The sequence below is a fragment of the Bos indicus x Bos taurus genome, chromosome 18 (genome assembly GCF_003369695.1).
Source record: "Bos indicus x Bos taurus breed Angus x Brahman F1 hybrid chromosome 18, Bos_hybrid_MaternalHap_v2.0, whole genome shotgun sequence".
Taxonomy (NCBI): Eukaryota; Metazoa; Chordata; class Mammalia; order Artiodactyla; family Bovidae; genus Bos; species Bos indicus x Bos taurus.
Genome location: NC_040093.1, coordinates 2,590,456 through 2,611,615, shown reverse-complemented (window position 1 = coordinate 2,611,615; position 21,160 = coordinate 2,590,456). Strand labels below are relative to the sequence as shown.

Here is a 21,160-nt window from a genome sequence, read left to right as displayed (position 1 = left end):
GAAAAAGTTGGCTTAAAGCTGAACATTCAGAAAACGAAAATCATGGCATCCGGTCCCACCACTTCATGGGAAATAGATGGGGAAACAGTGGAAACAGTGTCAGACTTTATTTTTCTGGGCTCCAAAATCACTGCAGATGGTGACTGCAGCCATGAAATTAAAAGACGCTTACTCCTTGGAAAGAAAGTTATCACCAACCTAGATAGCATGTTCAAAAGCAGAGACATTACTTTGCCAACAAAGCTTCGTCTAGTCAAGGCTATGGTTTTTCCTGTGGTCATGTATGGATGTGAGAGTTGGACTGTGAAGAAGGCTGAGCGCCGAAGAATTGATGCTTTTGAACTGTGGTGTTGGAGAAGGCTCTTGAGAGTCCCTTGGAGTGCAAGGAGATCCAACCAGTCCATTCTGAAGATCAGCCCTGGGATTTCTTTGGAAGGACTGATGCTAAAGCTGAAACTCCAGTACTTTGGCCACCTCATGCGAAGAGTTGACTCATTGGAAAAGACTGATGCTGGGAGGGATTGGGGGCAGGAGGAGAAGGGGACAACAGAGGATGAGATGGCTGGATGGCATCACTGACTCAATGGACATGAGTCTGGGTGAACTCTGGGGGTTAATGATGGACAGGGAGGCCTGGTGTGCTGCGATTCATGGGATCACAAACAGTCAGACACGACTGAGCGACTGATCTGATCTGGTTTTATACCTGCTTTACATATTGTAGTGTGTATATATTAATCCCAAACTTATATCTTTCCTCCCCTCACTGTTCCCTTTGGTGACCATAAGTTTGTTTTCTATGTCTGTGAGTCTGTCTGTTTTATAAATAAGTTCATTTTTATCTCTTTTTTTTTAGATTCCACATAAAAGTGATTGCCATATAAAACTTGTCATTGCCTTACTTCATTTAGTTATCATCACCTATGATAATCTCTAGGTCCACCCATTTTGCTGCCAATGGCAAGATTTCATTCTTTTTATGGCTGAGTAATATTCCATTGCATACAGGTACCAAACCTTCTTTATCCAATCATCTGTCGATGGACACTTAGGTTGCTTCCATGTCTTGGTTATTGTAAATAGTGCTGCAAGCATCTTTTCAAAGTATGGTTTTCTCAGTATACGTGCCCAGTAGTGTGATTGCTGGGTCATTTGGTAGTTCTATTTTTAGTTTTTTAAGGAACCTCCATACTGTTCTCCGTAGTGGCTGCACCAATTTACATTGCCACCAATAGTGTAAGAGGGTTCCCTTTTCTCCACACCCTCTCCAGCGTTTATTACCTGTCGGGGGCTTGAGTTCTATCCCTGGTCAGGAACTAGATCCCACATGCCACAACCAAGACCTGGTGCAGCCAAATAAATACATAAAAAAAAATTTTTTTTAATCAGTTTCTTAAATATTGGAAGTTGGTATTGGTAATGTTCTAGTAATTTCTTAAGCAGAAAGGCAGCTCTGCAAATTGTTTCCCAAGTGCATATTTCATACGTATGTGTTTTAGCTTTTGTAAAAAATTGTGAAATAGAGCATACATATAAAGGAGGATCTAGAAATGTACAGTATAAAACGTAATTCTCCGAACACCTGAATAAACAGCCCCCAATCCAAGAGCAGGACCACCCCCGATATTCCTCTCCCTACTCCTTAAAACTGCAACAGTTGCCTCCTTTTTTTCCCGAGTTATTTTTTATTTATGCCTTTGTATGCATCTGAAATGTCTTAAAGAAAGCTTTTCCAAAGTAAGTGTAGTGCAGTGGAATAGCTCGGACTTCAGAGTCAGAAAGACCAGGTTTTAAACCCCAGCTCAGACGGTAAAGAATCTGCCTGCAATGGAGGAGACCTGGATTCGATTCCTGAGTCCAAAAAATCGCCTGCAGAAGAAAATGGCTGCCCACTCCAGTATTCTTGCCTTGGGGAATCCCATGGACAGAGAGCCTGCGTTTAGTTGCTCAGTCGTGTCCAACTCTTGTGTGACCCCATGGACTATAGCCCATCAGGTTCTTCTGTCCATGGAGATTCTCCAGGCAGGAATAATGGAGTGGGTTGCCATGCCCTCCTCCAGGGGATCTTCCCAACCCAGGGATCGAACCCAGGTCTCCCACATTGGAGGCATACTCTTTACCATTTGATCCACCAGGGAAGCCCATGGGGTCACAAAGAGTTGGACACGACTCGGCGACTAACACACCTGCTCCTTACTAGAGGTGGGACCTTGAGCAAGTCATTTCCCCTCCCCCAGGCTTTTCCTCATCTGCCCAAACACCTGCAGCAAATGCCCACACCTCCCAGGATTGTCTTAAGGATTCAAATCACAAACTCCACACCGATTCAACAAATTTATTGGGACCTAAGCCCTGTAGAAAACAGAAATCAATCAGCTTTCACACTCAGGAAGCTCATGGTTGGAAACTGGTAACTATAAAAACAACACAGCCACTAAGTGCTTTGGATCGGGAAGGGATATAAGGAGGATGTAGTGTTTATAAATCTGGAATCGAACACTAACCACCAAGAGAGGCAGGAGGTGGGGCGGGGCCTCCCACGCAGAGATGAGCTTGGAACCATCTAGGAAGGGTCTTGCCACGGACACGGCCGCGCGCCCACAGGTCTCTGGAGCTCACTGCAGGCTGGCCCACTGCAGGGACGTGTAGACCACCTTACCATCGGGCTGCGGGGAGCAAAGCAGCAGCGTCTTTCTGACACTGGTGCCCAGGCGGCCAGCCGAAACCAGGTCCTGGAGTGGTATGGGATCCTCTGGAGCCCAGCACTGGGCGATGTAGTGAGCGTGGAAACGGAGCGGGTCACCTGGGTGAAGGAGAGAGGCAGGTAGCAGTTTCCACTGGTGGAAAGCTGGAAGACACTGGGACCTCCAACACGGAAGGGATCGCAATGCATCCAGCCATCACTACCGATATTGTAAAAGACACCCTTGGGCCTGGGGGGTGGAGCAAGTTGACACATTATGTGAAAGTGAAGTTGCTCAGTCGTGTCCGACTCTTTGCGACCCCATAGACTGTAGCCTACCAGGCTCCTCTGTCCATGGGATTTTCCAGGCAATAGTACTGGAGTGGATTGCCATTTCCTTCTCCAGGGGATCTTCCCAACCCAGGGCTCGAACCCGGGTCTCCCGCATTGTAGACAGACGCTTTACCATCTGAGCCACAAAAACAACAAGTAACTGAATATATTGCTGTCAGTCAAAGCCATGAGGAACTCAAAAGGGTATCATGTATATCGTATCATAAATATCCAATGAGAAGTGACTCAGACTAAAAGAGAATGATTTACAACAGAAGGGTGAAATAAAATAGAATTAAGGAGTTAATCAAATTTTTCTGAAAAGGGCCAGATAGTAAATATTTTCAGTTTTGTGGGCCATGCTGCAAATACTCAACTCTGCCAATCTAGCACCATAGCATCAACTGATTAAATGTAAACAAACAGAGTTGTGTTCCAATAAAACTTTATTTAAAAAGAAAACCTGTCAGTGGGCCTCATTTGACGGGCTGAGGGGAGGGGAGCTATACTTTGCCCCCAGGTTAGATGAACCTGACCAAGTAAAGTAGGACCCTGAGTAGGGAACTATACAGAAAACTAGCAGGTAACATAAATCTAAAAAAGCAAGGCTTCCAACAATTCTACTCCTCGGTATTTATCTGAAAAAAATAAAATGAAAACCCTAATTCAAGAAGATAAACGCACCCCTATGTACATTGCAGCATTATTTACAATAGCCAAGATATGGAAGGGCTTCCCAAGTGGCTCACTGGTAAAGAATCTGCAGTATGTATGTATTATTAAATATAATAATGTACATAACACTACAAAATATGGTTTGCTTTTTATTCTATATATTTTCTGTGAGAGTTCTTTTTTTCTTCTCTTTGTTCATTTACTAAACTGCTCTCCAAAAGAGTTTGGGTTCCCAAGTGTTTCCTGTTTCTTAGAGGCTGAGAAAAGGAGACCAAAAAAGGGGGGAATCGCAGAACGGGGTGGGATTGTGAAGAAAAATGTCACCAGAGGTCCCAACACAAACTCACCGGGATAGACCAGGAAGTCACCCCCAAACTTGCCGGCCGCACTGAGGAAGAAGCCTCGTTCCCACAGGTCTCTGTAGATGCTGTAGCGAAGCTCATGGGCAGGGCGGCCAGCGTGGGGCCAGTCTTTGGACTGGACACGCCAGTCCAGGGGCCTAGCCTTGATGGGCCGCGGCCGAGCAGTGGCCAACTGGATGAGCAGAGCAGACTTCGGTAAGGGGGCCACTCCATTTGAAGGCCCTGGCTGGGGAGAGGAGCCTGGTGGGGATGAATCCAAGAGAGTTTGATGAATCCAAGGGGCAAGGTTTTTTCCCCAGCCCCCAGCAAGGTCCAGCCCTAGAGTGCCAGCCAAAAATTCCTCAAGGATCTCTTCCCTCCTTCCCCTGGTCCGCGGACTCCAACCCCCACCTTCATGTGCTTCCTCATGCTCTCCAGCAGCCTGGCCAGCACTGGCCTCATTCTCTTCGGCAGCTTGCTTCCCACCGGCCTCCTGGCTCCCACTGGTCCCTGATTCCTGTTCCAGCTTTAGCTTCTTCGCAGCCTGGCCCTCTGTAATCTTCTCTAGTAGCTCCTGACGACGGGTCTCTCGGGCCTCAGCTGCCAGAGTGCTTTGTTCCTGGAAGCCCTGCTCTTGCTGGCGCTTGAAGGATGCCAGTGCCTGAGAAGTAAACTTTCCTGTAATACCAGGATTCAGGCATGCCCTGCCTTAGGAAGCTAGGAATCCTGACTCTGGCCCCTCCAAACCTTGGGAAATGAACCTGGGGATCCTACTACTCTCACAGAATTCCAGAATCCAGGACTCTCAGATCCCTCCCACTTCAGGACCAGTCGTCCCCGGCCTCTCCTCCCGCAGGTCCCCCGGGAAGGGCGCCCCAAGTCTGCCCCGCCCCTTACCAGGCTGTGTTGACGGGGGTCCGGGCGCGGGGCGCTGACCAGGGTCACTGCACCGATCTCGGCCAGCAGTCGCGCCTCCTCAGGCATCAGCAGCAGTGGGAGGCCCAGGCGCGAGTTCTGGCGGGGCCCGCGGGGCAGGGCGCCCACCGTGCGGCCCCCCACGCCCAGGCGCTCCCGCAGCGCCTGCACGGCCTCGGCCCCCCACACCAGGGAACGGCCGTTCGCCACCTCCACCACCAGCATCCTCCTGCGGGAGGCCAGGTGCACAGCAGTCACCCACCCGGCAGCACGCCTCTCGCCGCAGGATTCGCGACGCTGGGAGGGCGCCCACAGCCTGGCCGGGGGTCTCGGCGAAGCCCCACCCCTGAGGCTCGTGGGGCGGAACCTCGCTCCGAGACGCGTTCGCCACCTGCTGAGCGGGAGCGCTAGCCCCGCCCCCTGGGCGCCGGGCTCCGCCCCCGGGCGATCCCGCCAGGCCCCAGGGCTGACCCAGACGACGCCCCGCCCCGAGAGGAGCGCTGAGGCCCCGCCGGGGCGTCTCGGACCCTGCGGTCAGCATTCTGGCCAGGGGCGAGACTGGACGCGCGGGCCCTCGCGCCTTGCAGCAAAGCTTGCCGTAGGGCGGACCACGCCCCCTCCGAAAGGTCCGTTTCGGCGTCGCCGTCCGGTGTTCCGTCAGGTGTCGGGACCTCCGGAGGCCAAAGCCCCCAGAGGCCACGCCCCCTTCGGGTTCCTCGGGGACGCCTCTCCTTTCTGAGCCCTCGAGGTCCGGCCTCAGGTCCCCGCTTTGAGCCCGGCTCGCAGAATGCGAAGCCCCGCCCCCGCCCGAGCGGGGCCGCTTCGTACTTTCGGAAGTCCTCGGCTCAAACGATCGCGGCCCCGCCCCCTCCCGAAGCCTAGGCGTCAGGCGTTCGGACGGCCTCGGCACACGTCTAGCCCACAGCCTGAGGCCCCGCCCGCTTTGGCCGCGGGCTTTCCCCCCACCCCCCCGCCCCGGTTGGAGTTCCCGCCCTAAGACCGAACCCCACAGCCGGAAGCCCGGTCCGTTCTCCGCTCGGGCGGGCTCAGCCCGCTCGTGAGCGCTCCCTTCAGAATGTGGCACCGTCCTCTGACGGAAACAGCTATTCACCTCGTAAACACCAGCTCGCAGTCCCAGCGGAGCCACCCCCTACGTAGCGCGCCACGCGGGGCTTCCTCCACCCCCCATGCCGACCCCCTGCGTCGGTGTCGTCACGCCGCCACCTCAGCGGAGCGGGAAGTGTGGGGCCCGCCCCGCAGGGCCGTAGCCCTGCCTTCCCCCTAAAGTGTAAACCCCTCGAACCCGCCCCTCGAAGCGCACCTCCCTCCTCGGTTCCGGGACTAGGAAACGGGCCGCTCGCCACGCTGGCCCCGCCCCTTGAGGTAGAACGCTATTTGCCCCACCCCCTTGGGGGGGGTTGCTTCTGGGTCCCGCCTCTTTCATTTGGCCAAAGCCCGTGGCTCCGCCTCTGTCCTAAACCTGAGACTCCGCCTATGAGCAACCCAAGGTCGCTTCTACCCGACTACCTCCGAAGGGAGCCGAGGCTGTGGCCCCGCCCACATCCGGCCGAAGCCCTTGGCCCCGCCCACAAACGAACGTACTCGACCACCTCCGAAAAAATCCGAAGCTTGTGGCCCCGCCTCCAAATCACCCCCGGATTCCGGCCGAAAGAACCTGGAGCGGAGGCCCCGCCTCCCTCTGAAAGCTTAGCTCCAGGCCCCGCCTCTTTCCCGGGTCCCGCGGCGCCTTCGGAGCCCGAAGCTTTTGGGCCCACCCCTTTCCGAGCCGAAGCCCCGCCCTTTGCGTGCTCGCAGCCTGGTAGATCCGAGCCCGGGTCCCGCCGCCGGGTTGTGCTCTCTGCGCCGCGTCCGCGCTCCTTGCCCGCCCAGCCCGGACACCGCTGGGCGCTGCGCGCACGACCCCGGACCAAGCAGCTCTGCAGGCCCCCCTAAAGAGGCTGGGGGGTGCGGGGGCGTGCTGGGCGGGGTAGGCGTGGCCGGACCCACGGTAGCCAGCGGGCCAGGACTGCTCGGCCGCCTCCTGCCCTGCGGGCGGCGCAGAACCGCGGGCCCAGGTGGGCCGGGGTGTGGAGGCGCCCAGGAGACCGGGAGGGCTCTGAACAGTGTGGGGTCTCTGCGGATCGGCGGACTGATGGGGTGCGGGGGCGGCACCGGGAGCGCGGCCGAGCTCCGGGGTGGCATGGTCGAGCTCCCGGGTGGCGTAACCGCCTGTGGCTTTGCCCAAAGCGGATATGAGCCGTGCTTGGTGCGCGCCCCGGGACTCGGGCTGGGACTGGGGAGTGGGCCGGCTCTCCGGCTTCAGACAGGAGAAGGAACCCGAGCTCGGAGAGAGGTGGAGGCTGGAGACCTGGACTCCTCTGAGGCCCCCTCGAAGAACGGCAGGGGTTTGGAGAGCAGTGTTTTCGGAGGCGGCGGGTGGGGTGGAGGGGCTCGGGGATAAGAGAGGGGCTGGGTGTTGCTTTGATCGTCTACGGAGGAGGGGTCGGCAGGTTTGGATTCCTGGGTTCTCAAAGGAGAAGAGATCTGGGGGCCTGGATTCTCAAGAGAGGTCCTGGGGGTGACTTCCTCTATCCTCAAAGGAGGAAGGGCTTGGAGGTCGGGATTCCTGTGTTCTCAGAGGAGAGGAGCTGACGGTAGGACTCCTTGATCTTTGACAACTGGGGATTCGGACGGGGGCAGATTCCTAAATCCTCTAAGGAGGAGGGTCTGGCGGCCGGACTCCTGGGTTCTCACTGTGAACGTCTGCCCTTCCCCTAGAACATGTCGCCCGAAGAATGGACTTATCTAGTGGTTCTTCTTATCTCCATCCCCATCGGCTTCCTCTTTAAGAAAGCTGGTGAGTCAGGTTCCCTCCTCAGCGGAAAATAAGGGGGGGGGGCCTAACGGGGGACCCCCTGGAAAGTTCTACGCTGATGCTGTGCCTTCTCCCCGCAGGACCTGGGCTGAAGAGATGGGGGGCGGCAGCCGTGGGCCTGGGGCTCACGTTGTTCACCTGTGGCCCCCACACTTTGCATTCTCTGGTCACCATCCTTGGGACCTGGGCGCTCATTCAGGCCCAGCCCTGGTGAGGATTTGGTGGGAGGAGGAGGGGGAGCACGGAGCCGGTGGAGGATGCAACCTCTTTCCTCTTGGGGTCTTTCTCTGTTTCCGCCTCAGTCTCTGGATGTCTCTTGTGCGCCTCGAGATTCTCTGTGTCACGTGTCTGGTCTGTTTCTCCTCCTCTCCTGCCTTTTTCTGGGTCTGGTCCCTGTGTGTTTGTCCTGGCCCTTGACGTCCATGTGATGGATTCAGGAGAGAGGAGGGCATTACTGGTCTGCTGGCCCTGGTGTTCTCTCTCTCTCTCCCTCGCCTCTCTCCCTCCCTCCCAGAAACAAGTGGAGGCATGAAGGGTCTTCCCCCTGCAGCCTCTCTCTTCATCTCCTCCTTGTTCTCTGTTGCTGTGCGTTTTTGTGCAGCTCTTTCGGTCATGTTCATTCTGTACACCCCCCTCCCCTATCTCTGAAGGTGGGCGGTGGGGGGTGGGATCTGCAGCTGGAATCCAGGGGAGACAGAGGCAAGACCTCCCGCACCCAGCGCGACAGGCATCCTGTCTTGTCTCAGCTCCTGCCACGCCCTGGCCCTCGCCTGGACCTTCTCCTACCTGCTTTTCTTCCGCGCGCTCAGCCTGCTGGGCCTGCCCACTCCCACGCCCTTCACCAACGCCGTCCAACTGCTGCTGACACTGAAGGTCAGGCTCCCCCCGCACCCCCAGCCCTCCCTGGGTGCCCGGGAACCAGCCCAGCTTTACCTTCTCCTCCCTGGGGAGGCAGAGGAGGTGGGTCGGTCTCTCCCACTCACTCTGCCGAGGGCAGGACTTAACCTCTCAGCTCTTCCCTGGGGTAAAAAGTTCCCAAAGCTATATAACTGTGGGTGTCAGTGGATGGCTGGGCTAAAGTGCATCTTTGTAGCAAGCCACATTGCAAAAGAGAAAAAACAAAACAAAACCCAGCTTTGGGCAGAGAGCACTGAGCTGAGGGCACAAAAGCAGGACACCCTGTCTGGCTTCCCACGGCCTGGGAAGATGGGAGAAAACAGGCCCTGCCACAGAGGAAAAGGTCGCGCATTGCTCCTGTGTGCTACCTCTCAGGGAACGGAAAGGTCAGGCGGCAGTGGCGGGCAGGGCTCGCCCGGCATCCCGTGTTCCCGGGCAGGAGCTGAAGGGTGGGCAGGAGTGGGTTAGGAGTTGGAGGAAACCAGAGCCTCTTGGGACGCAGGGAGCAGCGGGCTTGGAAGGGGGCCGGCTGCATGCTGCCAGCTGTGTGCTAGCCACATAGACTGTCCCTCAAGGGGAGACCGCAGTGCGGGCCAAGCCGTGCGGGGCCTGGCTGGCCCCAGTACAGGGTTCTGACTTCTTCCTGTGGGAGCCCAAGAGCCACTACAAGAGGTTTTTCTGAAAACCTGTGACCAGGTTTACAGGTTTAAAAATACTTCCTCCAGATGCTGAGAGAACTGCAGCAGGAAGGGTAAGGTGAGCTGACGTGGGACTCCTTTATCTAAGTCCAGTTGACAAACTGAAGGCTTGAGGCAGGCCTGGGGCAGCAAATCAGGGCCCCACCAGGAGGCCTGGCACGTAGGAGAACCTGGGGTGCGTTTTTGTTGATGTTTACCTCCACCAGGGCGGGATGAGGTAGGGTCCTGGGCCCAAGGGGACGAGAGGAGGGGAGCCCAGAAGGAAAAGGACTTGGGTAGATTCGAGAAGGTTGGTCAAGGGTCACAGCCAGGCCCCAGGCGGTCTTATCAATAAAGGGAATAAAAACACGGGAATACAAACCCAAGGTTCACTCCTGCCTGCCTCGGCCATCTGCCAACTGAACCCCGGCTGAAGCTGGAAGACACAGACCTGTGGGTGTCGGGCCAGCCTGGGGTCTGTGTGCAGAAGGGTAGAGAGCAGGCTGGGGGGCCAGGGTAAACATACTCAGCCCAGTGTGGACGCAAAGTGAAAGGGACAGGCCCAGAGACTTCAGGGACTCGACCTGGGGAGCGAGGAAGGTTTCCAGTCTAAGCAGCTCATCGGATGCTGATGGCATTTGATGGGGCTTCCTTGGTGGCTCAGCTGGTAAAGAATCCGCCTGCAATGTGGGAGACCTGGGTTTGATCCCTGGGTTGGGAAGATCCCCTGGGGAAGGGAAAGGCTACCCACTCCAGTATTCTGGCCTGGAGAATCCCATGGACTGGCATATGACGGGGCAGGGCGGGGGGGGGGGGAAGAGACCAGATGAACACCCGCTTCGGGAAATAGCTAAAACCGTTTTCCACTTGGGATGTGTTAAATTCGAGGTGCCCGGAAGTCATCCATCCATGTATTAATGAGAAGAGGAAGCTGCTTTTTCTTTTTTTTTAAATTTATTTTGGCCATGCCACGTGGCCTGTGGGATCTTAGTTTGCCAACCAAGCATCATCAAACCCAGGTCCCGGTAGTGAAAGCACCAAGCCCTAATCTCTGGACCACCAGGGAATTCCCTAGAGGCAGCTTGAAGGACAAGCTTGGGGCTTGAAGAAGTCCCACCAGGGTACAGCATGGGTGGGACCTAAAGCCGTGAACTGCGGGGGAACACAGAAAGATGGAACTTAGAGGAAAAAAGACAGAGGGCCCCAGGGGGGAGCCCTTACTCGTGCTCAGAGCTGCCCAAGGAGCAGCGCCTCGGCACCCAGCCCCACAGGACCCCCCGGCCCTTGGCCTCCCAGGGCGGTCATGAACGGGAGGTGGGTGTGAGGAGGCCAGGGTCTGAGCTGTCCTCCCACTTGCCCCTTCCTCCCAGCTGGTGAGTCTGGCCAGTGAAGTTCAGGACCTGCACGTGGCCCAGAGGAAGGAAATGGCCTCGGGCTTCAGCAAGGGGCCCCCCTTGGGGTTGCTGCCGGACGTGCCCTCTCTGATGGAGACCCTCAGCTACAGCTACTGCTACGTGGGAATCATGACAGGTGAGTGTGCCCACCCCAGGCCTGCCTCTGCCTGGACTCTGCTGTCTGTTCTGTGTTCCTGCCCCACCCCTACCCCATTCCAGCCTCTGCTGCTGTGAGGGTGAGCCTCGGAGCCCCAGTCCATGTCTCCCTCCCCCGCTGGCCCCAGGGCCCCTCCAGAGCAGACACAGATTGTTCTCTGCCTCAGTGATTCTTTGTAACTTACTGGGAGCGCACGGGAGATTAAGGAGAAAGATCGACGTCACCCTAATGTGTCTGCCGCCCAGGCCACGAGGATTCACAGCGTATGATCCGACTTTTAGTTTCAGAACGTATTTTTCATTACCGTTGACCTCATAGAAGGTTTTGACTTCTGTAACAACTGTATTAGGGAAGTCGCTCAGTCATGTCCGACTCTTTGTGAACCCATGGACTGTAGCCTACCAGGCTCCCTGTCCATGGGATTTTCCAGGCAATAGTACTGGAGTGGATTGCCATTTCCTTCTCCAGGGGATCTTCCCGACCCAGGGATCGAACCCAGGTCTCCCGCATTGTAGATTGATGCTTTACGGTCTGAGCCACCAGGGAAGTCCTTAACAACTGTATTGAGCTGTAATTACCATATTCACCCTCTCACAACCACATCCAGTTTGCTGGGTTTGAGTCTCTCTACAGAGTTGTGTGGCATGACTCCCATGCAATTTCATCACCTCAAAAAGAACCCCTGCATCCTTTACCATCGTCTCCCAAACCTCCAGCTGCCTCCATTCCGTGAAAGCACTGACTTTCTCTATGTGTTTGCCTACCCTGATGGAATCATATAGCGTGTGGTCCTCTGTGACGTGTGAGACTTTCAACACTTCTGTTAAAGCCCTCTGCTCCCTCCCTATGCCAAGCCATCATTTTATATAAACTGCAGCAGTCCCCTCTTTTCCGTCACTGTCCCTCTGCAGCCCCTCCCTGCTCAGTGGCTGAGGGGTCTCCTGAAAAAGCAAAATAATAATCTAGCCCTTCCCTGGTGGGGGAGCCTACAATGGTTACCCTAGCACTGAGGAAAAAAACCCAGAGCCCTTGGAGATTGAAATGGCTACCCACTCCAGTATTCTTGCCTGAGAAATCCCACGGACAGAGGAGCCTGGCGGGATACAGTCCATGGGTTCACAGAGAGTCAGATGTGACTGAGTGCGCACGCATGCATGCACAACATATACAAACAAGTTGGTGGTTTTACACAAATGGGAAACGTGCATACAGTCAGCACCCCATCAAATAATCTTCCCAACACACCACTAGTCTCTCCTGCTCCCTTCTAGTTGCTGTCTCCCAAGGGTAATCATTCTCTGGACTTCTAAGAGCATAGGTTAGTGTTGTCTGTTTTGGGACGTTATGTGAATAGAATCAAATACAGTACGTATTCTTTTGTACTGGCTTATTTGCTCAATGGTATGCAAGACTTTTGCTGCATGGACATGTACCTGGTTTGTGTTCATGGCTGTGTAGTATTCCATTGAGTGGATAAACCACATGTAATCAAAAAAAAAAAGATATATATATATATAAAGCCAAACCCAAAGCCCTGGTCAGATCCCGCCCAGGGCCTTGCCCCTGCAACCCTCTGATGTCTTCTCAGGCCCCTGTCTTCCTCAAGGGATGCGCTGCTGCGCTCCCTGTTCCTGACCCCGGGGCCCCCCCTGCCCGCCTCCCTCCAAATGTGGTCTGTCTGTCTCCATGAAGTGTGCCAGGACCCCCTGGTTCTCAGAATCCTCTGTCTGCTCCCTAAGTGTCTGTTCCTCTTTCCTGCCAAGTCCCCTGTCTCCTCCTTTGTCCACTTTCCCTTGCTCTCCGTTCTCCTCTCTCCCTGGTCCCCCTGGTTCCCCGGTTCCTGGCCCATCTCCCCGGCCCTGAGACCGGTGCTCTGCCCGGCCCTGAGACCGGTGCTCTGCCCGCGGACCCCACGCGCACTAGCGTCTGACCGCGGCCCGCCCTCCCGCCACAGGCCCGTTCTTCCGCTACCGCACGTACCTGGACTGGCTGGAGCAGCCCTTCCCGGGGGCCGTGCCCAGCCTGCGGCCCCTGTTGCGCCGTGCCTGGCCGGCCCCGCTCTTCGGCCTGCTCTTCCTGCTCTCATCACACCTCTTCCCGCTGGAGGCCGTGCGCGAGGACGCCTTCTACGCCCGCCCGCTGCCCGCCCGCCTCTTCTACATGATCCCCGTCTTCTTCGCCTTCCGCATGCGCTTCTACGTGGCCTGGATTGCCGCCGAGTGCGGCTGCATTGCCGCTGGCTTCGGGGCCTACCCCGTGGCCGCCAAAGCCCGGGCCGGGGGCGGCCCCACCCTCCAATGCCCACCCCCCAGCAGGTCAGGCGGCGGGAGGGAGGTGTCCCAAGACCCGGCCAGCCCCATCACCGCGGGCTGGCCCTGCCCCTAGCAGGGAGGAGAGTGGGGAGCAGCGCGGGGAGGAGGGGGGGGCTGGTCTCCCACCTGTTGTCAGCAGAGTGTCACTCTTGACCACCACAGCCCGCCCTCCCCTGTCCTAGGAAAACTCCTAAAACCTATGGATCGCCCCCTGTTGTGTGCTTGTCACCCCCTGGGGTATGAATTGCTCTCTGTTGCTAGGAAAAGGAAGGTGTATTCTAGCAACCCCCATGCTGCCCCTCTGTTGCCATGAAAGTGTCACCCCAGTAACCCGGTTGTTGCTGGTTGCTCAGGATGCTCTCCCTGGGCACTGAGGAGCAGCCCCTTGTCGCTAGGGAAACCATTCCCTAGCAACAGAACTACACCTTCCTGCCTTTGTTGCTATGGAAACGGCATCCCCTAAACTGCCCCCTTCTTTGCTGGGAGCAAGCAGACCCTCCCCGTGAGATGTCACTACATAACGGCCTCTGTTTTAAATAGCATTCTCTTTATTTATTTTTGGCTGCTGAGCACAGGCTTTCTCTGGTTGGGGTGAGCGGGGGCTACTCTTCGTCTGGGGGGGGCGGGGCAAGCTTCTCCTTCTGGTGGCTTCTCTCGTTGGGGAGTGCAGGCTCAGGAGCTGTTGCCCACAGCCTCAGCTGCTCCAGGGCATCTGGGGTCTTCCCAGACCAGCAGTGAAACCCTAGTCAGCCCCCTGCATTGGCAGGCAGATCCTTACCCGCCTGGGAAGTCCCAGAAATGGCATTCTCCACCATGCTGTCGCCGGGGGGACACCATTCTTAGTAACTGCCAGAAGCCCCAGTAACTATGGATTAAGCTTGTACCTGGCGAAGCTACTCCCCTAGTTCCTTCATCACGAGGCAGATCACAGGCCTAGTAAGTAGGGACTCCCTTGTTGCTAAGGATATGTTACTCCTGTGTTGCTGGGGAAGTGGCACCCTGGCAATCAGGAGTGGGCCCTCCCTCAGTTCCCTGCAGCCGTCCTCTAGCCTTCAGGCTGGGACTGGTGTAAATTTTGAACGACTCCTTACTAGGGTTGGGCCATCCCCTCGTAGTCACAGCAGCCATCCCGTTGTGGGAGAAGTGGCGCCCCCCCCATGCAACATTTCTTCCTTCTGCCAGAGTAACCAAAGGCAGGCCTCCAGTTGCTAGAGGGTATCCCCCAGAAGACGTCAAGCAGAAGCTGAAAGCTTTTCTAAACCTTCTGGGCCCTGCTCTTAATGCAAGCCGTGCTTCTGTTATCAGAAGCAGCCAGTGGTTCAGGCAGGTCAGTGATAATCCCCTTCTGCTGGGACCGTTGGGCACCGGTGACCCAGGAACCTCTGTATTGCTGGAGCTGATCCTTTTAGAACAGTCATATGGACTGATAGCCAGCAAACGCCTTTTCAGGACCCTTTTTTTAAACATCCTAGGCTTGTCGCTAAGAAATGCCCTTTCCCTAGCAACAGAGACCATCTAGGTGGCAGGCAGGCCTAGAACATCTCCCTAGCAACCACGGACCACCTCGTTGTTAGGGCTGCTGTTTCCCCAGTCAGGGAAGGGTTTGAGGAATTTAGAAAGGACTTCTTGGAGGCTTCTCTGGATATGCTGAGCTTGGTTGCTAAGGAACTGCCTTACCCCAGCATCTGAGACCATTGGCAGGTCAGGTTGCTAAGGACTCAGCTTAGTAACTGTAACCCTTGCAGACTTTTCCTGGCTGTTGCAGGCTCCCTTCCCAAGAGAAAGAGAATCCTATTGCTGTGGAACTGTGCACGTCCCCTTCCCACCCCCCCACCCCCACCCCCCCCCACAAATGCACCCTCTGGGCTCCCATCCCTTGTTGCCCTAGCAAATGCGACAGCCAGGGAGCTGTTGCCTGGCCAGACTCCCCTCCTTAGCGTCCGGGGCTGGGACAGGAGCCAGCGTCGGGAGGGGGCCTGGCTGAGATGCATGTCTGTCCCCCACCCTCGTCCTCCATCCCCCCAGTCCGGAGATGGCGGCTTCCCTGGAGTACGACTATGAGACCATCCGCAACATCGACTGCTACAACACAGACTTCTGCGTGACAGTGCGGGAGGGCATGCGGTACTGGAACATGACGGTGCAGTGGTGGCTGGCGCAGTACATCTACAAGAGCGCTCCCGCCCGCTCCTACGTGCTCAGGTGAGCCCACCTGTCGCGGAGGACGGCATGCAACTACATCTCCCAGCTGCCCCGGAGGCGCTCTGCGGCTCCCCCAAGCGGGCCTCCGCCCCTGAGGGTCATGGGAGCTGTAGTTTCTTGAGCCTCTGGCTGCGGCTCGGATTGCGTTACCGGGGCAAGCTCGTTCCTCTTTCTCCGGGCCTCCGTTTCTACTTCTGTAAAGCCGGCCGCGTGGCACAGGCGCAGTGTACTAAGTCCTATGGATTCGATGACTAGACCTTCTGGAATCGTGACCCTGCCAATACCTAAGAAACGTTAAGCAGTTGGTTGAGCTCTGTTCCCTCAACTCTTTTTTTTTTTTCCTCTCAAAAAATTCCCCTACATGCTTTTCTTTTTCTAGTTTTTTTTAATTGAAGTATAGTTGATTTACAATGTTGTATTCGTTTCAGATGTACAGCAAAGTGATTTAGTTATATATATATTTTTAAATTTTTTATTTCTTGCTTTTTCCCACTGTGCTTTGCAACCTGCAGGATCTTAGTTCCCCAACCAGGATCTGAACCCACCCCAGCAGTGAAAGGGCAGAATCCTAACCACTGGACTGCCAGGGAGTTCCCTATCCATTTTTTTTTTTTTTTCAGATTATTTTACCTTATAAGTTATTACAGAGTACTGAGTAGAATTCCTTATACAGTAACCAATACATTAAGTCCTGGTTGGTTATCTATTTTATATAGTGTGTATATGTTAGCCCGAAACTCCCAGTTTGTCCCTCCCCACGACCCAGTGTCCCCAACTCTTCAATGGGGGTAATGCCGTTAACCTGTGTCATAGGTTGCCCTGAGGAATAAGTGAGATAAAGTGTTAAATGCACTTAATGTGAGCCCTGAGCAGCTTTCATTATCCTTCACTCACCTGGTAATTCCTGAGTGGAGACTTTCTGTAAAGATAAGATAAACTGACACATTTAGATCTTGACAAATTTAGGAAGTAGGAAATCTTGAAGAGATCTAGGCTCAGAGAGGTCAGGCCACCTGCCAAGTATCCCTCCCTCTTCCCTTCGCCGCCAGGTGAGGTCAGGATACACCGTAACATGTCCTCATAATGAAGCGGTTAATCATGGCACTTCTGGAGCTAGACCTACCTGGATGTGCTGTCTAGTTTCGATTTAAAGATGTGCTCTGACCTTGTATGGGCATGGAATAAAGGTGGGGAGGGGAGCAGCAGATGAGGCAGGCACTGGCCCGGTGGGCACTGATGCTGTCCTAGAGTAGGGACCGGTGGCCAGAAGTAGATGCACTGGAGAGGTGAGGTCAGGGCTCCGCCCCCACCTGCATGGGGGGCGTGAGAGGAAACTCAGCGGGGTGCCCAGGTGGTGGGCATGGGTGATGAAGGAGAGGAAGTCTGCACAGGAGGAAGTTTCAGAAGCGGGCAGGCTGAGGAAGCCAGGCTTGGGTTTAGTCTCACTGACTTTGAGGTGACAGATTTCTAGCCAGGGTTATTGGATAGGCGCTGAGTTACGCGATTCTGGCTTATTAGTGAAAGGTTGGTGTAAGAAGTGGACCCGTGAGCATCGGCAGCTGTGGATGGTGCTTAAAGCTCTGGGGCTGAGTCTCAGGTCAAAGCACAGAGTGGACATACATTTAGACCAGGGATTTTCAATGTCTGAGTCACTCAGTGCTGTCTGACTCTTTGCGACCCCATGGACTGAAGCCCGGCAGGCTCCTCTGTCCATGGGATTCTCCAGGCAAGACTACTGGAGTGGGTTGCCATTCCCTTCTCCAGGGCACCTTCCCAACCCAGGAATTGAACCCGGGTCTCCTGCACAGCAGGTGAATTCTTTACCATCAGAATCACCAGGGAAGGCCCAGGACTCTCTCACTGGGGGTGTGGGGGGTGGGCAGTTGTGCTGCGCCCCCAGGGGTTATCTGGCAAGTCTGGAGACGCTGTATCATAATGGAGTCTAGTAGGCAGAGGCCTAAACGCAGGCACAGGACAGCCCACCCCCACCCATCCTGAAGAATGACCCAGCCCCAGATGTCTGTAGCGCCAACATTGAGGAACCGGAACCGAGGTGTAGACTGGGGGCCGGGAGGAGGGGCCAGTGCAGACACAGCCAGTGAGAGAGGAGGACGATCAGCACAGCGTTCGGTTATAACCTTCAGACAAGCAAGGGTGTCGAGGAGGGGGGGCAGGAGGGAGACTGTGTCTGCCCCTGCCGGGAGCTCCGGGGACAAAGCCAAGTGTGACCCTGGGGGTGGGGGGAGGAGGGGCATGGTGGGAGGAATTCCCCCGCATCCTTGCAAGGTGAAGTGAAAGCCGGATTGGAGTGGGTTCAAGAGAGGCTAGAAGATTCTCTGGAGAGTGTTCACTGCATGGGGGAGGGCGGGGGTCTCGAAACAGGGAGAGAGTAGCTGAGGAAGGGGCCAAGAGCTGGGCTGTGCACACGCAGAGTTGGAGATGCTGGGCTCACGCTCATGTGCATCCTCCTGTAAGTTCCTGTCGGTTCTGGCAGCCCAGAGCATCCTCTCTCCACCAGAGGTAAGAGAAAGGAAACAGTTTGGGTCCTGAGTGAGCATTAAACCAGATTTCAAGGCACAGCACAAGTAACCTCCTGCTGAGAATTTCCAAGATGGAAAGAAATCTCACCCTTTTTATAAAAAAAAAGTTCATCCATTTTATTTTTATTTTTTAAGTTGGAGTAGAGTTGTGTTCGTTTCAGGTGTACAGCAGAGTGAATCAGTTATATATGTATACATGTATCTATTCTTTTTCAGTTTCTTTTCCCACACAGGTCATTACAAAGCACTGAGTAGAGTTCCCTGTGCTATACATAGGTCCTTATTGAAAGGGAAAGTGTTCGTCGCTCAGTCGTGTCTGACTCTTTGCAAACCCGTGGTCTGGACATGGAATTCTCTAGGCAAGAATACCGGAGTCGGTTGCCAATTCCCTTCTCCAGGGGGATCTTCCCTACCCAGGAATTGAACCCAGGTCTCTTGCATTTCTTTACCGACTGAGCCACCAGGGAAGCCCCAAGAATACTGAAGTGGGTAGCCATTCCCTTCGGGGCATCTTCCCAACCCAGGGATCGAACCCAGGTCTCTCACATTGCAGGCAGATTCTTTAGCGTCTGAGCTACAGGGAAACCCATGGTCCTTACTAGTTGTCTAGAAACCTCTCTTTTTTGACTATCCACTGCCGCATACAGCCCTTCACATAGCATGTTCTCAAGAGACACACAGCACGTGCCTGCTTTCGGGTCCATCTGAAGCTCACCTGGCAATCGGTCTGCCAGCTGTGCTAGTTAAGGGTCCTTATCAACAAACCTCCTATCTCTGTCACCGGTGGGATAAAGCCCCAGAGCTGCAGGGAGACAGGCTCTATCTCCCACCACATCTCTGCTTCCAGGAGATGGCTCCCAGGCCCTCAAGGAAAACATTCCTGGACAGTAACAATTTCTAGAGGCCTCTTTCACCTTTTCAGAGATTGATATCTGCATCCAAAGGACAAAGGAAAGATGCTCAGACAGTAGATTTTTGTTTTTTTTTTTTCAAGGAAATGGCCTAAGGAAAGAGAAGGAGGAAAACATCTCCCCTGCCAACAACAGGGAGATTTAGCCTTTTTTTGGACATTGCGCCCTCCCCCACCTACCCCCACACAGCGGTCAGTGTCATTCTCATCGTTGGGATTTTTGTGTTGTTGAGTTGCTAAGTCGCATCCGATTCTTTGTCATCCCACGGACTGCAGCACGCCAGGCTTCTCTGTCCTTCACTGTCTCTTGGAGTTTGCTCAAACCCATGTCCGTCGAGTTGGTGATGGCATCCAACCATCTCGTCCTCTGCTGCCCCCTTCTCCTCCTGCCTTCAATCTTTCCCAGCATCAGGGTCATATTTGTACTTTAAGCACCCTGACGTGCCAGAGGCAGACCTTGGTGCCCATGGGCAGGAACTCAGACACAGTGCTTGGCAGAGCCTGTTGTGATTTGTGGGCATCTGGTGGAAGTGGGGGTCGGAGCCTGAATCTGTGGGTCTTCAAGGGCTAGCGTTTTTGGAATCAATAAGAAAGGGACCATGGCTGGAGATGTCTCAGTCTTCGTGGATCAGGAATTATAGTCCTAGATCCTCAAATCCTTAGAAAGGAAGTGGCAGGGATTTGATTCCTAGGTCCTGAGGGGAGAGTGTTGGGAGGGGGTTGCTGAGAAGACAGTAGAGACTCCTGGGTCTGAGGGAGAAGGGGATGGGGGTCCAGACCCCGGGGTCTGAGGGAGGAGGGGCTGGGGGCCTGGATCCCCGGGTCTGAGAGGGGAGGAGGTGTGGGGCCTGGACCCCCAGGTCTGAGGGAGGAGGGGCTGGGGGCCTGGACCCCCGGGTCTGAGGGAGGAGGGGCCGGGGGGCTGGATCCCCGGGTCTGAGGCGGGGAGGAGGTGTGGGGCCTGGACCCCTGGGTCTGAGGGGGGCGGCCAGGGTCTGCATCCCAAACCCTGATTCCCGGCCCCCCGCAGGAGTGCATGGACCATGCTGCTGAGCGCCTACTGGCACGGCCTGCACCCTGGTTACTACCTGAGCTTCCTCACCATCCCGCTGTGCCTGGCAGCCGAGCGCCAGCTGGAGTCGGCCCTTCGGTGGCGGCTGGGTCCCGGGGGCCAGAAGGCCTGGGACTGGGTGCACTGGTTTCTGAAGATGCGGGCCTATGACTACATGTCCATGGGCTTCGTGCTGCTCTCGCTGCGCGACACCCTCCGCTACTGGGCCTCGGTGTACTTCTGCGTCCACGTCCTGGCCCTGGCGGCCCTGGGGCTGGGGCTGGCCCTGGGCCGGGGTGGCTCCGGGCGGCGGAAGTCTGGGGCCCCGGCCCCCAGCCCGGCCTCGGGAAAGCTCCGGGAGGAGTGAGCCCTCGCCACACACCCTCTGCCGGTCGATCGGCCCCCTCGCTTTGGCCTGGGAATCCCATGAACCAGGCTGCCACCGCCCTTCCCAAGAAGAGGCCGGAATTTGGCCCCGGGCCTGGAGAGGATTCCCGGGCTCTGCGCCCTGCCTGACAGACCAAGGCGTGGGCGCACCTGCTTCCCTGCCTACCACCACCCGCGTCCTGATGATCAGTTTTCCCTCCCGTAAAAATCAAGATAAATGCCCAGAGAGAATCTTCATTGTCCCTGCCTGGGCCTGCTGTTCAGAGAGCTGTGTCTCCCGCCGCACCGGGGCGGGTGGGCCACAGGGCTTCTTGGGCAGCTGGCCTTGCTTTGGCTGCACCGTGTGGGGGTCGGAGCCTCAGGGCGGGTCCGGGAGTTGGGTGGGGGGAAGTGGGCGCTTTCTGGCCGCTTTCGCTCCACGTCCTCTCGTTAGACCCGCTCGGAGGGTGACCCTCTTGGAAGGGAGAAGCCGCGGCGCAGACGTCCTGGCCTTCGTGGGTTCCATCTGAGCCAGCCAAGGGTCCCCGCGCTCCTGTAGCCTCCTGTCATCCTCGGGCCTGAGACAGGCTCAGAATGTGTAAATCTCTCCCAATAAAGTGTCACACGGAGACTCTGTGGGATGTCTGTGGACGGTCAGCAAGGGTGGGGGGACCGCATACCTACAGCATCCCGCCGCGAGGTGTCACCGCCCGGGCCTCTGTGGACCTCGCCTCCTAGGAGGCTCCCGGAGCAGCGGCCCTGAAGTTGACGGGAAGGAGCGGGCACTGCCTCCCAGCCACCTGGCGGCCAGGTGCGCGCCCGCCTCAGGCCC

General features: G+C 56.0%; 2 protein-coding genes across 5 annotated transcripts; one reads left to right on the top strand and one right to left on the bottom strand.

Moving 5' to 3' along the window:
* Positions 1–2,320: 2,320 nt before the first annotated feature.
* Positions 2,321–6,331, bottom strand: TSEN34 (tRNA splicing endonuclease subunit 34). 2 transcript variants are annotated; one of them, XM_027514644.1, is made up of 5 exons: positions 6,269–6,331; positions 4,930–5,176; positions 4,444–4,693; positions 4,039–4,293; positions 2,321–2,803 (listed from the first exon to the last, which is right to left on the bottom strand). In XM_027514644.1, the coding sequence occupies exons 2-5, from the start codon at positions 5,170–5,172 to the stop codon at positions 2,616–2,618; spliced, it is 936 nt and encodes a 311-aa protein (XP_027370445.1). In that variant the 5' UTR covers positions 5,173–5,176; positions 6,269–6,331; the 3' UTR covers positions 2,321–2,615. The 2 variants fall into 2 exon arrangements, with proteins under 2 accessions (XP_027370445.1, XP_027370443.1); XM_027514642.1 differs by lacking the exon at positions 6,269–6,331 and adding an exon at positions 6,059–6,239.
* Positions 6,332–6,727: 396 nt separating this feature from the next.
* On the top strand, positions 6,728–20,959 carry MBOAT7 (membrane bound O-acyltransferase domain containing 7). Of its 3 annotated transcripts, XM_027514640.1 has the most exons (9): positions 6,735–7,022; positions 7,548–7,601; positions 7,726–7,804; positions 7,903–8,032; positions 8,569–8,695; positions 10,767–10,926; positions 12,902–13,262; positions 15,285–15,461; positions 19,942–20,959. In XM_027514640.1, the coding sequence occupies exons 3-9, from the start codon at positions 7,729–7,731 to the stop codon at positions 20,327–20,329; spliced, it is 1,419 nt and encodes a 472-aa protein (XP_027370441.1). In that variant the 5' UTR covers positions 6,735–7,022; positions 7,548–7,601; positions 7,726–7,728; the 3' UTR covers positions 20,330–20,959. The 3 variants fall into 3 exon arrangements, with proteins under 3 accessions (XP_027370440.1, XP_027370442.1, XP_027370441.1); XM_027514639.1 differs by lacking the exon at positions 7,548–7,601 and having other exon boundaries at positions 6,728–7,022; XM_027514641.1 differs by lacking the exons at positions 7,548–7,601; positions 19,942–20,959 and having other exon boundaries at positions 6,728–7,022; positions 15,285–15,465.
* The last annotated feature ends 201 nt before the right edge of the window (positions 20,960–21,160 follow it).

Bases quoted from the DNA above. Each gene is read 5' to 3' on its own strand.
- MBOAT7 (XM_027514639.1), top strand. From the start codon at position 7,729: ATGTCGCCCGAAGAATGGACTTATCTAGTGGTTCTTCTTATCTCCATC. The intron at 7,805-7,902 runs GTGAGTCAGGTT...TTCTCCCCGCAG, and splicing joins CTTCCTCTTTAAGAAAGCTG to GACCTGGGCTGAAGAGATGG. The intron at 13,263-15,284 runs GTCAGGCGGCGG...CCATCCCCCCAG, and splicing joins CAATGCCCACCCCCCAGCAG to TCCGGAGATGGCGGCTTCCC.
- TSEN34 (XM_027514644.1), bottom strand. From the start codon at position 5,172: ATGCTGGTGGTGGAGGTGGCGAACGGCCGTTCCCTGGTGTGGGGGGCC. The intron at 4,694-4,929 runs GTAAGGGGCGGG...TTTACTTCTCAG, and splicing joins ACCCCCGTCAACACAGCCTG to GCACTGGCATCCTTCAAGCG. The intron at 2,804-4,038 runs GTGAGTTTGTGT...TCCTTCACCCAG, and splicing joins TGACTTCCTGGTCTATCCCG to GTGACCCGCTCCGTTTCCAC.